The sequence below is a fragment of the Terrapene carolina genome, unplaced genomic scaffold (genome assembly GCF_002925995.2).
Source record: "Terrapene carolina triunguis isolate 2854851 unplaced genomic scaffold, T_m_triunguis-2.0 Scaffold189, whole genome shotgun sequence".
NCBI classification, from domain to species: domain Eukaryota; kingdom Metazoa; phylum Chordata; order Testudines; family Emydidae; genus Terrapene; species Terrapene triunguis.
The window spans coordinates 7049414-7065390 of record NW_020664540.1 but is presented as its reverse complement, the minus strand read 5'-3'; the positions used below and the strand labels follow the sequence as shown (position 1 = coordinate 7065390).

Sequence of the window (15977 nt, the reverse complement as noted above, 5' to 3'; positions counted from 1 at the left end):
TAAGTTTAATAATAAATGCAGCTATTTGACCTGAGCTGCACGTAAAAAAAAAAAAAGCATTAGAAACCTGGATACCCAAAACTATATTCACCATTTCATATATTGCTTAGGAGCTATTGGTTTTGTATGTAGAGAATGTATCCATTTAAAACAAACAACGTTACTCTTTTACTTCAATTTTTATTTTCTCAGTGGGTTAGATTTTCTTTCAATGGGATTATTCTCTCATTAAACATTAACTGCAAGAGATTTATAGACTGTTAATGTGGTTTTGGGTTGTGTATGGAGCATGCAGGCTTTTATCAGGAACATTCCTTTAAGTGGCATTTTCAGATTTTTTTAAGTGAATTTAGTTTTTGTGAAAGGCACTAGTAGACAGCCCTGAAAACTTAAGCCCTCTGTTTATCAATAGGACTGGCAGCAGCAATGCAAACTTGTGTGCAAAATTCAGGCCTAGAGGAATCACTTCTAGGAGTCAGATAATGGCTAAGCCTCCATCCCTGCTCAGACTGCCAATAGTGGTGCCAGCTGCAAGGATGATTTTTGTGATGTGGACATTTGCCCACTAGAAACTGGACTGAAGCCATCAAATCCAAGGAAATGCTTTTTGGCAACCCATCAATCTGGGCCACACTGATGACCTTGAAGGGAAAAGTTCCATATCCTGGCACCTATCCCCTGAGTCACTGTCTAATTGTTATTATTTTAAACACTATTTGCTTGTGCTTTGTAGGAGTGAGATATATTATAGCTCTAGGCTATGGCAATATACTTGCCGATACTGCAGAATACATTGGTGTGGCAGGATTAGTACATAATGGCATCGATATTTTATTGCTGTTGAATTTTTCATCTTAAATGAAATAGACATCTTAAATAATAGACAGTAGCTCAAATACACCATTCATAGTTACATTGGGCATATGTTTTACTTATGTATTATGTACGTCATAGCCCTGGTAGACTCTCAAAACAAAGAAGTCTTTTAAAAAAATGAACCCTTTCAATGACAGATTCTAGTACTTTAAAGCAGTATTTTACCATAGTGCTTTTCATAAATGCTTCTAAATTTCCCAGTAAATTGTAATTTATATATCTAGCAAGCCCATAATTCAAAACTAAAGTGCTCTGCGAGCCTGTGCGTATACAACGATGTTATCTGCAAGAAAAATGAATTATGCATATCCTATAGCACTACATCTGACAAAGTAGTGCTGTAATTCCAATGCAGTGGGGCAATACAGACTCATTCAATTGAGATACAAAAGGTAATGCAACAGTGCTGGGGGGGTTTCTTCCACGTACTGATGCCAACATTTATAATTTAATATTTTCAGAGAGATAGAGAGAGAGATGAGCAAACATAGGGAGTTCCTCCTGATTTACACCAGTGTAAGTGAGAGGAAAATCAGGCCAATGATGTGGGGTTAACAGGCTTGTATTGGATATTTTATCCAAAGTACTCTGATCGAGTGCTGTTAGACTTCAGCCGTGTTGATCGGTCTGCCCATGTGAAAGCAGAAGACAACACGTCCCCATGCCCGGAAAATGGCCTTTACAGGAGCAAGCGCCTTTCAAACTTGCAGGTTAAAGTCTCAACCTGCTATAGGGCAATACTATGGAATGGTGTTTAAATGTAACAATTGGCATTTGAAAATAATGATACCCTCCCCTTTCAGACAGCAGCAATAAACAGAGAATTTTCACAGCTTCTTAACGTTTCCCCCCATAAACACATACTGCGGAGGTGGACCAACCACCCCACTACAGAGAAATACTAGTTTACCACAAGAGGTGTCATCTCCTACCCAACAAAAGAAGGCCTATGGGCATCAGACAAGCCATGGTGGAACATCATTGGACAAAAGACTTTGTTGGTTCCCCCCCCCACCCCCCAAACATCCATGAAATGGAGATGTGCACAAATCCTCATCCCATCAGCTTGAGCCCTGGGGGAAGGGGATAAAAATCTACGTCAAGAAAAACTGTTATCACTATGCTGCTTGGAATGTGGAGGGGGCAAAATTTCTAAGCATAAGAAAGGGATCCCCAAGCTGCTTAGCCTGGTTTAGCCCTCAAGGACACAAAGAGCTTGTATATTACAGCAACCTCTATTACCTTTTGATACCTAAGACTGTAACTCATTTGGTGTATATGTTTACCTGCTTTAACTTTGTAAATAACTCTCTCATTTCTTTTTCCTGGTTAATAAACTTTTAGTTAGTTTAATACAGGATTGGCTACAAGCATGGTCTTTGATGAGAAATCTACGGTACAAATGACCTGGGGAAAGTGAGTGGTCCTTTAGGACTGGGAGTAACCTGAACATTGTGGTGATTTTTGATGTAAGGGACCATCTATCACAAAGGCAGGCTTGCCTGGGTGGCAAGATAGATCAGTGTGCCCGAGGGGACTGTCTAGGACTCCGTGTTAAGGCTGTTATAGTGTCTGAGGAGTTCACACTTGTTACTTGGTTGTTGAAATCTAGTGATAGAACATACAGCCAGTTTGGGGTTTGTGTCCTGTTCCTGGACAGTCTGCCCTGAGGTTGGCACGCATGCTCGTAAGCCTCTCCAGACAGCTTGACAAATATATTCAGTAACTTTTGAGTTACCCAAGCATGGATAATCAGATGTTATCCACACTGTACGAAAATCATTCAGACCCTGGTTTTTTGCACTTGGAGGACACCAAGAGTTTCTCTTTGAAGCTCTGGGTGTTCATAGTTCTCCATGAGAAACACAGACTTTGCCAAGTTGGGGGCGGGGGGGGGGGAGGTGAGGAATAAATAAATGATAAGCAAATGCAAAGCAAATCTTGGATGTGCATGCAACAGGATATTATTTCCCTTAACCAAGTGTGCACTAAGTATAATTAGAAAAACAACACACATATAAACTTAGCATACAGCAGCCATGAAGCACAGAATATGCCTCAGGATCGAGAGAAACAGTATAAACAGGTCCTTTTCACCCTTCCCCAGCAGCTGTCCTTGGACAAGGCTGAGGATCTGGCCCTGGGTGTTTATTTGAATAGGCCACTGCACATCCAAATGAACACCATCTGCAGCAGCTGTTAACAAATAAACCCAACAACCAGAGCTATGCTGATATCATTGCTGGCAAACAAGGAACAAGCAAAATGGGCCATTTCATTGTAATTTCACCTTCAAGAGAAAAAAGATATCAGTATCTCATCACCAAGGGGGGGGAAAAGTGTTTACTAAATGGAAAATTATAATCTCCTTAGGGAAAAAGACATTTAATTTTCAATCTCCTAAAACAGTAAACCTTAACAAATAATTAAAAGTGGCTAACAGTGTCTCAAAGTGACACTAGTTTCTAATCTGAGGGTATGTCTTCACTACCCGCCGATCCGGCGGGTAGCAATCGGTTTATCGGGGATCGACTTACCGCGTCTCGTGAGGACGCGGTAAAATCGATCCCTGATCGCTCTGCCGTCGACTCCGGAAATCCACCTCGACAAGAGGTGGCAGCGGAGTCGGCGGCAGCGCGGCAGCGGTCGGCTTTCCCCCGTCCTCACCGCCAGGTAAGCCGACCTAAAATACGCAACTTCAGCTACAGTATTCACGTAGCTGAAGTTGCGTATCTTAGGTCGGACCCCCGCTGTAGTGTAGACCTAGCCTAAGCAAAATCTAGCTGTGCTGAAACAATCAGTGAAACCATACCAAAAAAAAGATATACCAAGTCTAGGGACAGTTGCAGCATGTTGTTAATTAATGTTACATACATAGTGCTTGATCTTAGAGTTTTATACCACAAGCGTAGCAGAATGATGTCCGAACTCTTACACATTGCTAAGTATTTCCTGAAGCCAAGAAACACTTCACATTCATTGTTTGCTTCTGCTCTGAGGTTCAACTTGAATATGTGTATTTTAACATTAATAATAATTTATTTTAAAAATTACCTTTTGTTGAATCATCTTCAATTGGTTGTTTGAACAAAGTGATATCTTTAAAAGTGCACAGGAATAAAACCACTTTTTCATGTTCGTTTCTTATAGGTGCGATTTGCATGTAGAACCAAACCGGGGTTCCTGGAGAAGAGAGAAAGAAACCAGGGCATGTGATAGAACACCAGCTTTCCACAACTCCTACACGGGGCATTTCATGGTTTAAATGCTGTATTACATGCATTTATCTGAAAACCATTTCTAGATAGCTGTACTTTTGTCATGTTTGTTTGGGTCTATAATATATTCACACGCACATTAAAATGAGAAAATGCTAGCAATCCAATTAACTACCACAAGTAACCAAAGGAAGAACCCCAAACAATTTTTGCCATAACACTGTTTTACTGTTCCCCCTTTAGCCTGGTCTCTCCCTATCATTCTTCACCCCCTTTGGAGTCTGGGTGGGTCTCATCCTCAGGGTATGCAAAACTTTCTGATATTTCTAAAGTAATAAACAAGGCGAGAGGAAAACCTTGACGATCCATGTTACTCATCACAGAGAATCAAAACAAAATGGCAAAGACACATACGTTTTTCCTTTGCTGGTCATCTTTAAAAAACAAGCTTTAGATTTTTTTAAAAACATTTTTTAAATTCCTCTGTAAATTAGGATGATTCTGTCAAATGTGCCATGTCCCCGATTTGACACTCTTCCACACGTAAAAAAGAATGCTTGAGAGATGAGCTCAGCCATCCTGCCTCCCTGTTTTCTGGGCTAATCACCAGACCATACCCTCCCCCAACACACACACACAGCTGAATATAGAGCTCAAGAGGTCTGACTCCCAGTCTCTCTGCTGTTCTAACCAATAGACGATATACCCACCGATATATCTTCCTCTTAGTATTTGAACTAAAGGCAAAACCATTTTACAATCCTGGCACTTTGGTTAAGCAAACAATCAACAAAGCACCTAAAACGCTGGAGTGGTTAGGATAGCAGATATATATGCACACAGCAGGAATGTAATATGCTTAATTCTCCTGCATGATGTACCAGTAAACCAGCAAGTGTCCTGTTCTCTATAGGGTCAAATTCACCCCTGTGTAGTCAGCCACCACAAGGATTGTGCACCACTTCAGTTCTATTGCTTCATGCTGATTTGCTGCAGAGGAGGTAGATTTTACTCTTATTGATTTGGGATCCTGCACAGTTTGTTTAGAGATACACAGTTCACTTGTATGAATGGCATGTCAGGGAAGCCTTACCTACACTAGAAAACATGGGCCAACCTGAGAGTCATTTGCTCCCCATAAGCAAGCTTATAACACCTCACATCCATACACAGAGGTGCTCCAAATGGCTTAGTATCATCAGCATAGGACATGGCCTCTTTGCAAATTGTCACACGGATTAATCTCTGGCGGGGTGCTTAAGGTGGTGTGATTGTATATTCAGTTTATATCCATCCCTGACAATCTTGTCACACCACTGAAGCTTTTGGCAAACATGGGATTGTCGGCCAAGTAGCAGCATTCCTTGGTACGCACACTTTGCAACTGGTTGGTCTTTTAGTCTAATATGTCCAGGCCAAGAAAGCCATTGAAACTGAACCAGTGTGGATGGAAACGGTGGCTGGTTCGGCTTTTGAATAGCCTCATTTCTGATCTTGTCCTGCCACTTGATATGGAGAAGTGGACGGAGACCACGAGAATGGAAAACATAATTCCAACATTCTTCAGCTTTCCTCTGTGCCCACATTTCACTTCCATTCAGCAGAGCTGGTCTAACTGTGGTTCCATAGATCTGCAGCGTAATGTCTCAACATTCCTCACAGAGGCTACTGAAGGACCAAAAACAGGGCAGCATCGGCTACTTCACAGGCATCCACTTCTTTCGAGCATCTTCAGACCTCATGCTGAAGGATGGCTTAGCAGAATGCACAATGCCATTTGGATTAGACATGCTTCCACCCAGGTTAAAAATTGTTTTCAGTCTGAACTGTTTTGGTGCCAGTATGGACACAGACTAGTCCACCCACAATGCACCATTGGCCTTTGAAAATCTCCCACCATGCATTGCTTCTGGAGTTGTACCAGAAACTGCAGAATAGGTGCCCAGAGGGCACTGCAATAAAATGGTTTAGCATAGGACTAGTGTAGACAAGGTCAAAACTGCACTTCACCGTGGCTACACTGAACTGTTTGTGATTAAACCAGTACAATAGCAGTAAGTGGTACAAGCACAGGGAAGGCCTGTGGTTTAGGGTTTATTCCAGGGACATTGTGCTGACTGCTCCATTATTTCAACTCCCAATGGCCAACTCAAGATTTACAGACCTGAACACTGGCTTCTAAGAGGTTTGTAATGTGCAGCTCTTTAGACAAGTAACTAATTAAAAAGCAGAAGGCACTCTAATAAACACAAGGAAACCAGGCAGTCCTCATACCAGCAAGCTTAAAATGCTAAGTAAGTGCCTGAGGGCAGCAATCCTGAGGATAATGCCTGAAAGCAGCAGCCCCTGGATAATATCTCTGACTATGCTGGAGGCAAAGGAAAAGCCAAACAAATCTCAGTTGCTACCAAAAGAGTCTCTCAGGAGAAAAACCTACACAACTCATGAGCAAGAACACACAGCACTGCTAGGCACAGAGTGGGGGTTGAAATGAACACTGGATGTTCTCATGCTTAGTCTATGAAAGTGCAGTGAACTCAGAGCAGAAGGCTGGTGACACACCTGGCCACTAGTGGGAATAAACTGAAACCCCTCAATCTGGTAACAGTCTGTATTTCCTGCAGGTGTTCTAGAAGAAACGTACACTACCTATTTTTCGCTACAGTGTTAACCTTAACATGTGCTTTTGTAGTGAGGTCATGTTTTGCCAATCTGCAGGAAGCCAGGTACAGATTACGACTGGGTAGAACCAAGTGCTGGACAACGCATTTGCTGAGACAGAAGTCGGCCAGTTAAAGTGTTAGTACCAAAAGGAGTCTTAATTCTTGGCTTTTGGGGAAGAGGAGAGAGAGCAAGAGAGATTAAATTTACGGATGGGATCCGATCCAAGACTGAACAGAGAATGACCCTATGGACTGTACTTGGATATTTTCTTATTACAAAATCCTTCCACTATCCTGCATATCTTATAAAAACTATAGACAGAAGAGCTGGAAATCTGGGCACAGCTGAAGGTTTTAATGAGGAAGCTGTGTTTCAGGGATTTATTGAGAGGCAATCCACTCAAGCAGGGGATATTCTCTAAGCAAAAGCCATTGGCCTGATATGGAAAAGAGATCAGGAGAAAGCTTTTAGCTTTTCTATTTAAAAATAAAAGGGAAAGGAATTTAATGAAAGACTGACACCTGTTAACCAGGAGCTGCCACTTCAGCTTATTTTTAATAAGATAACCCAATAGCAAAGGGGAGAGTTGATTGCCAGGTATCCATTCTGTTACCAGCTGGAAACAGGGCGTGGCAACACTAGAAGCCTCTTCCAGTGGAGAAATGCAGGGCAAACCCATCTCAGGACAATTTCCTAACATGTGGGAGCAATCAGGCAGAGTACACGGACAAAAGAGCAGAGCAGCAGAAAAGCAAAAGAACAGACATGACCATATGCCAAAGACCAGAATGGTGTCATTCACAGGACATGTCAAGACACCTGCAGCAATACTGGAAGTGAGAGCTGCAATTGTTCTTCTTTTAATGGAAAAGTTTGCTAAAATACTTCGGGGTGGGCAGAATTTGAGGAATCTTAGGATAATTTATTACTGCATAAGTGTGTGCAAGGCAAAGGATGGGATGACTTCTCCTAAAAAGGGAAACTGGAATTAAAGTATAAAGAACACACGTATAATTTCAGGAAGTCGTAGCAGGTACAATCTCAGGGAGCAGCATTGTCTTAAATCCTCTGTTCATAGTTATGAGAGACAGAAGTGTTTGTACTAACATATAGCACAACTATTGGATGAGGCCCTGGAACACGATTTGCCCTTTCCTATAGTGCACATTTTTTCTGCAACTGAAGTACACTAGGAAAAGCTATGGACCCAATCCTGCAAGCTACTCCATGCAGGCATAAGGGTCTGCCTGTGGAGCGCAGCTTACAAGGCTAGGGCCTATATTACCTGGCCTCACACAACCGAATGAACGTGCAAGTTACTGGGTCAAGCTTCCAGGATCTCATGGCAGCAGCATTCTTTGAATAGTGATTAAGTCCAAGCATAAAAAAAAAAAAAAGAGGGACTGTAAGAGTTAAAAACACAGAGTCTGTAAACTCTGCCAGCCAATCCACAACTGACAGATTTTGTTCAGTATCATGTTAAATGTTGATGAACAAGAACAATGCACAGGAGCAGCATAAACACCTACAGAGAAAGACTAGGATAGCAATATGTGGTGGCAACCTGACTCTGAAGTAAAATCATCTCCAGTTCTTGAAACCTGCTGGAGAGGCCAGCCAGCTAAAGCAGAGAATTGGTCACATTGTTGAGTTACTACATTGTCCTCTGCCTTCTAATAACCTTGTACTAATTCTTGACTGGGTCTTATGTTTGGTGGTCTCAGCCAAGTTCCTAATGGGTATCTTTACGCATCATAGAGCCATCAGATCAGTAGGCACAAGTGACAGGACCATAGACATCTGGGACATGAGTGTTCCAGCTCATGATTGAGGGAATTCTCCGATCTGCATGGAGCACCTCGCACAATGCTTCCTACCAATGTACCTAGTTTGATCACCTTCATATACCCCAAAAGTTTCAAAAATGAGTTGTGTTTCTGGGGTCCTCACCTGAGGCATTTTAAAGGGGCCAGACTTTCAGAAAGTGCTGAGCACCCACCCGCTAAAAACCAGACCCTTTTAAGGGGTCTCAAGTTGCCCATTCAAATATTAAGGCACCCAAAATCACTAGTCACTTTTAAAAACCTTGCCCCAAACTCCCACACAAATGCTAAAAGAAAAATTGTTATTGCTCAATTATTCATTTTAAAAATATACTGTCAATTACCAGCAGTTGCATACATACTGTTATACATACTGTTTTTCTTGTACAGAAGAATTTCAAAGCAGTTTGACTCATAGTTGTCAAAAGTCTGTCTGACTTTTTCAATGGTCTTCTTATCCGTCAGTTCCCCATACATAAAACTGGAAAAGAAAAATCCATTTCTGTTTTTTTCCACACTCAAGTAACAACTTAGAAACATTGGCTATGCTGTAATTGTCATCCACTGAACTGTAACTATGAGTTACACCTCATTTCAACATTTATGGTATTCCAAGATTGCCATGAAACCTATAAAGCAAACAATTGTGGCTGCTTATTTATTGTAAGAAAGATTTATGTGCTGTCATTTTACGTTTTATATAAGTGACTTTCTAGGTATACATTCAAGGCTAGAGTGTTAAAAAAAAGAGCTGACAATATACAAAAGCATGTCCTATTACTACAACTGGGGCAACACGTAAAAATGCTACAGTGACAAAATGATAAAGTGGAGAAGAAAACTCAACAAAAGCCATGCAAATTCTCAAATCCTCTTAGAACCCCTTAGACTTGTGAGGCAGAATGGAATCCACTACAGATAAATCCTGATGATCCAAGCATCAGTTATGAGAATGTTGAGTTACCCAAAATTTGCTTCCATGCCCTGAATCCAAAATTCAGACAGGGACCAAAGTTCCATTCTCTAAAATTATCCAGAGGTACCCCAAGACATTCAGGTAATCAGAGTTTACTTATAAAGGTCTGATTATGAATCAAGACAGGATTTCACCTACAAGAAATAAAGGCTGCAATTCTCTTGCAAATAAATTCCCCAATCCAGCACAACTTTTAAGAGTACGAATTGTCCCATTGAAGTCAAGTCAAGTTTGCATTTATCCCATGTGAGTGGGAAAGAAGTCACTGGGACAACTCACACGCTTCAAGTTAGAGATGTGCCTAAGTGCCTTGCTGGATCAATTCCCCAGCTACCCTGTTCAACACGACACCTTTCAAATAGTGCATTCCCAACATCAATTATATAAGTGCCAGCACCTGACATTCATATTGGCAGGGTGAATTTCAATGGAAGGGCATTCCTGGTTCAAATTCTCTGTGCTGATGTAAATGTGCAAAACTCTGTTAAACTCCTCTGAGGTTTACTCACATTATATTTACCTCACTTGCCTAACTTGTGGAATAAAATAGAACTTTATGCATTGCCTTTTTATTGCACAAGTTAAGAAACCAAACTGCTAGACTATTATGCAACTCTTTTAATAAATATGCAAATACATTTACTTATTTCATGTTATTCAATTAATTTTTGTATCACACTGTTTGGAAAAAGTACTAAAATGCATCTGTACATTCCTTCTCCTCCCCTCCACTAACCGGGTATAAATGCAAACTTAAGGATGGTGTGGGTCCGCTGCTCAATGGAGGTGAGCTGGAAACAGAAGATGATAGGAAGGCAGAGCTTCTCAATATCTACTTTGCTTCAGTCTTCTCACAAAAATTAACAGGTGACCAGATGACTAGTGAAGTTACCATAGATAATAAAGGGGAAGGGATGCAGATTGGGATAAGTAAAGAACACATCAGATCTTCTGACCAATTTGAATGGATTCAAATCAGCAGGGTTAGATGCTATGCACACAAGGGTACTGAAAGAATTAGCTGAAGAAATCTTGGAGCCACTGGCAATAATATTGACAAACTTGTGGATGACAGGAGAGGTCCCAGAAGACTGGAGAAAGGCTGACATAGCGTCCACTTTTGAAAAGGGGAAAAAGGAGGCGCCGGGGAACTATAGAGCAGTCAGCCAATCCTCGATACCTAGTAAGCTACTAGAGCAATGTATAAACATTCAATTTGTGAATACCTGGAGGATGAAGGGGTAATCACTAGCAGCCAGCATGGATTTACCAAGAACAAATCATGCCAAACCAGCTTGATTTCCTTCTTTGACAGAGTAACTGATTTGGTGGATAGGAGGAATGTGATGGACATAATATACCTGGACTTCAGCAAGGCTTTTGTCACAGTCCCACATGACATTCTGATAAGTAAGCTGGAGAAATGTGGGTTCGACGGAACTACCATTAAGTGGATACATAATTGGGGGGTTCCCACAGGGATCTGTTCTGGGTCCGGTGTTGTTTAACACCTTTATTAATGACCTGGATGTAAGTATGGAGAGAATACTGATCAAGTTTGCGGATGACACAAAGCTAGTAGGGGTTGCCAATATTTTGGAGGATAGAGCTCACATTCAGAGGGATCTTGATAAATTGAAGAACTGGGCTATAGACAACAAAATGACATTCAGCAAAGACACATGTAAGGTGCTACACTTCGGGAAGAAAAACCAAACACACAAATACAGAATGGGGGGGAAACTGACTTGGCAGCAGCACTGCTCAGAAGGATCTGGGAGTTGTGGTGGATCACAACCTCAACATGAGTCAGCAATGTGATGCTGTTGCAAATAAAGCAAATGCAATTTTAGATTGCATTAACAGAGGCATAGCATGCGTGTCACGGGAGGTGATAGTACCACTCTACTCAGTGCTGGTTAGGCCTCAGCTGGAATACTGTGTCCAGTCTTAGGCACCAATGTATAGAAAGGATGCAGAGAAACTGGAAAGGATCCAGAGGCAAGAGACAAAGATGATCAAAGGGATGGAATATGAGCCATATGAGCAAAGGCTGAGGGAACTGGGTATGTTTAGTTTGGAAAAGAGGAGATTGGGTGGAGGGAGGAGATATGATAGTGGTCTTCAGATACTTAAAAGGCTGCCATAAAAAAGATGGGAGAAAAGCTGTCGTCTCTTGTCTCAGAGGGCAGGACAAGAGGCAATGGATTCAAACTACAGCATAGCAGATCTAGATTAAATCTCAGGAAAAACTTCCTAGCTGTAAGAACTGTAGGACAATGGAACAGACTGCCTAAGCTTCTTCACTGGAGTTTTTCAAAAGGAGGCTGGTATAAGTGGGCACCGCTCCATTGACTTTACTTCTAAGGGTATGTCTACACTGCAGCTGGGAGCAGGGCCACCTGGGGGAAAGGAGGGCGCAAGAAAAACTAATGCGTGGGATTGCAGCACCATTCAGGTTTGGCCCAGCAGCTCCTCCGCAATGGAGGGGCCACCAGTCCAAATTGAGTGGTAGAATATAAAATAGAATATCAGGGTTGGAAGGGACCTCAGGAGGTCATCTAGTCCAATCCCCTGCTCAAAGCAGGCCCAAGTGGTGCTGCAAGCCCGTGAGCCACGTCACAACACCTAAAGCAGGGAGCTGGGCCCAGCCCCGTAGGACAGAAGCCAGCACTGTGGGGTTGCGGGGGTGGCACCTCTCCAATATGCCACTGCTCCCCAGGTCCTCCTCTCAGGGACAATTTTTTTGGAAGGTGGGAGGGCCTCAGTTTCAGATTTTGCCCCAGGCTCCCAAACACCTGTGTGCTGACCTGACTGAGAAGTGTGATTCACAGCGTGGGTAGACAGACTCACGCTAGTCCAGCTTGAGCTAGTGTGCTAAAAACAGCAGTGTGGGCATCGCAGCCCGAGCTTGGCCCACAGCGGCGGCCCAGGCAGGCTTGGACTCAGGTGGCTAGCCCGAGCTGCCAAACATGCTGCCATGTCCGCACTGCTATTTTTAGTGCACCAGCTCAAACTGAGCTAGCGGGGAGTTACCTGGGTGGGAAATCACACCTTCCAGTTGCAGTAGAGACAAACCCTAAAAGACTGAATTTCATAACAGAACATCTGAGCCCCCATGGTTACTCTTCCCCAGGAGCAAAAATCAATGCAGACTGTTCTACGCAGATCTCCAATTAAAGAACTGCAAGAAAAAGGGAAGATAGAATAAAAGCTGTCAAACACTTGGATGAACATACTTTTAATTGCCATTTTCTTTGTTCACAGGCATTTTGAGTTTGAATGGAAACCCACACCAGAAACCTCCATGAAAATTAAAGATAAAGAGGAAATAAGGCTACCAGTGTCTCTGCAGTTTAAAAGAAGTTTTTCTTTGATTGATTGACAAACCTTCAGAGCTTCAGTAAACTGAGATTTATTTTACACTTATGCTGCAAGAAACAACAAAACAAGAACACTGAAGTTGTTAGTGACTTGACTGTGTTAGGGCCGGACTGTGAACTCCTTACTCACTACTGGTAAGCAGTTTTTCACACCAGTACAGTAGTTCTACTGGGTCAAGAGGATACTCGCAGAGTAAGGTGCTACTCAGTGCGAGTAATGGGATCAGAATCTGGCCTGTAGATGAAAAACGTCCTATAACATTTGTGGGATACTAAAGGAAGTTATGCACAGCAAAACAAAGGCAGGCACTGATATAGTATATGTCATTACTAAGTCACCAGCACAAATTATTAAAGAGATGCTACTGGACTTTTCTGTGATGATTGATGCCAGCAATCTGTTTTACCAAATCCGCTGAGTTCTACAAGATACCACTCAATAATGTCATCATTTTTCGAATTCACCACCAACCTAGAATCCAACTTCTATTAATACATGGCTGTCTTTCAGATAATTCCACAACATACTGCAGACAGAATATTTTCAAATGACCTGTTTTCTATTTAGAAGTTCAGCTAATAATGTTTTATACATTTACATTTGAGGTGACAACAACTAAGGTTGGAATGTTTCATTTCTTTTTAATCTGTCCTCTTTAATGCACTGACAGGGCAAAACAAAAATATGACCCGAGAGGTTTAGCACAATGTATCATGCAACTGAATTTTCTGTTATGTTGTTCCAGAGATTTAAAACAATTTTCCCCTTAGTACGAGACTACAGAAAAAAGATTCTGCTCAAGTGTTTATGTGGTTTATAAGTGCAGAAACAATCAATATTAATTAGAGGTATAATGACTAGCTGTATTCAGCATCTTGTATAGTGGGGATATTAGGTATTAAGGAGTAACTATACAACCCTGCTGAATATGATCGATCAACCGTATGTTTACATGAAAATCAGTTTATGACAGCAGTCAATCTCTAAAGTTCAAATCTTACAATATTTTCACATGTAAGGAAACATTTTAAGGTCTTGTGCTGCAATAACTAAACTTTTCAATGGACAGTTTTTAATATCAGGTGCACAGGGAACTTACAAAGCAACTGTGCCATACAAGTTACATAAGATCTCTGTTTATCACAGATTTAATTTAATTTTGACTGTCCCTTTTTTTTTTTTAAACCAGGGGGACTCCCATCCCTACACTCCTTTATCAATCACACTGTCTTCCTCTGCCACTTGTTGTTGTTATTTATTACTTGTCAAGCGTCAACAGCACACTGTACAAGACAAATATCAAGACCACCCCATGCTGGGGATCTTACAATCTACACAATGGACATATCGCAGACACATAAGACTCACTGAGATAGTCATAGAAAGGAGCAACTTTAGACAATTTTTTCTCTTTCTTAAGCAGGTCAATTTTTATTTATCTTGTCTGTGTTCTTATCTCCCTCCCAAGCACTCCCTGAAACAGAAGAGCCATTCAATACAATGCAGTTCTGAGTGGGCACAGGATTCTTGTATTCCTAGTCCGTTTCAGAGAGCTGCTGGTGTCACCAGTAGTGTCCTGTTCATGCTAGTGGATAATTCTGTGAGGTTCTGAAGGCCAGGGCCGGCTCCAGGCACCAGCCCAGCAAGCAAGGGGAAGGGGAAGGGGCTCTTCGGTGGCAATTTGGCGGCGGGTCCCTCTCGGAGGGAAGCACCTGCTGCCGAATTCCCGCCAAAGAAGAAAGCGGCACGGTGGAGCTGCCGCTGGAGTGCCGCCGATCGCGATTGCGACTTTTTTTTTTTGCCACCACTTGGGGCGGCAAAAACCCTGGAGCTGGTCCTGCTGAAGGCTGGGTGAATGGCAAAGCATGGCAGGATCCTAAACCAAAATTACAACCCTGTTTATCAAGGGGCATTAGATGAAAAGGGGCACGACAGCATTATGCTGGCCAATGCCGGCTTGAAAAGGATCCACCCAAAATGAACAACGGCCACCAACTCGCGAATTAGAAGCTTCAAAAGTCTGCAGGTTAAAGCACAGCATCCTTTATAAAGAACCTCAATGGAAACGCCACAGGCCTGATTCTCATTCACAACAAGGCCTCTTTGTGCAGCCCTGACAGTATAAGGGGCCTTTAGTGTAAATGAGAAACCATCTCAATGTCAAGTTTAATTATTCTTGAACACGGACATCCATTCACTAGACATACAGGGGTGAAATCCTGGCCCTACTGAAGTCAATGGGAGTTTTGCCATTGACTTCAACAGAGCCAGGATTTTACCCACAGATTTTTCATCCAACTTTAAACAGCAATAGATCAAACCAGGAGTGAATGTTTCCCTCACTCCCCTGAGACATTGAATTAGAATAGTGCAGCAGTTTCCCTGATAATGCTGCCTGTAAACAACCGGTTCAATAAAGAGCTGTGGTCCCTTTGTGTACGGTTCCGCCGGGGCACACAGACTCATTCAAAATGTTAAGGGAACCCTGGAAAGCTCAGGTTTCCTCTGAAAACTGTGGGCCACACCCAGGCCTGAGCCAAGCTCTGTGGTAAGCCAAAGAGAGGAATGGAGCAGCCTCCAGACAATGCCAAATGTACAATGCTTGGGGCACCTCTGCTAACCAAGTGTTCAATGGGTGTGTGTTTTCATGAGTTCTTGCACAGAGGAATCAATGGCTACCAATGACCATTGAAATGATATTTTGAGAATACTACTAACAATACCATATCATTTTCAGAAAGGTTTTATAACAGCCAATTCTTTTAATTTACTCAGTAAGATCTAAATTTGCATGAGCACATATAAATACAAGAGAAATATTTATCTAAGTGCAATTTAAGCTCCTAGTGCAACTGGAAGTAAAGAATGTTTGCATGTGCAACTGCAGCCTAAATATGCCGAAACTGCAGCTGCCCCTCAGGCCATCCCAGTTGTAATTTCATTGGGACACAATATTCATCAACTCACAAGTTTCCACCTGCTGAAAAATTGTGTGTGTGTGTGTGTGTGTGTGTGTGTGTGTGTGTGTGTGTGTGT

At 42.1% G+C, this 15977-nt stretch overlaps 1 protein-coding gene across 1 annotated transcript in view; it reads right to left on the bottom strand.

Moving 5' to 3' along the window:
• KCNH5 (potassium voltage-gated channel subfamily H member 5) overlaps positions 1–15977 on the bottom strand; it is a 222665-nt gene that overhangs the window by 186493 nt on the left and 20195 nt on the right. Inside the window, exons 3-4 of the mRNA XM_024194406.2 lie at positions 8956–9062; positions 3931–4059 (exon numbers count right to left, since the gene is read on the bottom strand). Coding sequence (XP_024050174.1) covers positions 3931–4059; positions 8956–9062 — 236 coding nt within the window. The remainder of the gene's footprint in view (positions 1–3930; positions 4060–8955; positions 9063–15977) is intronic.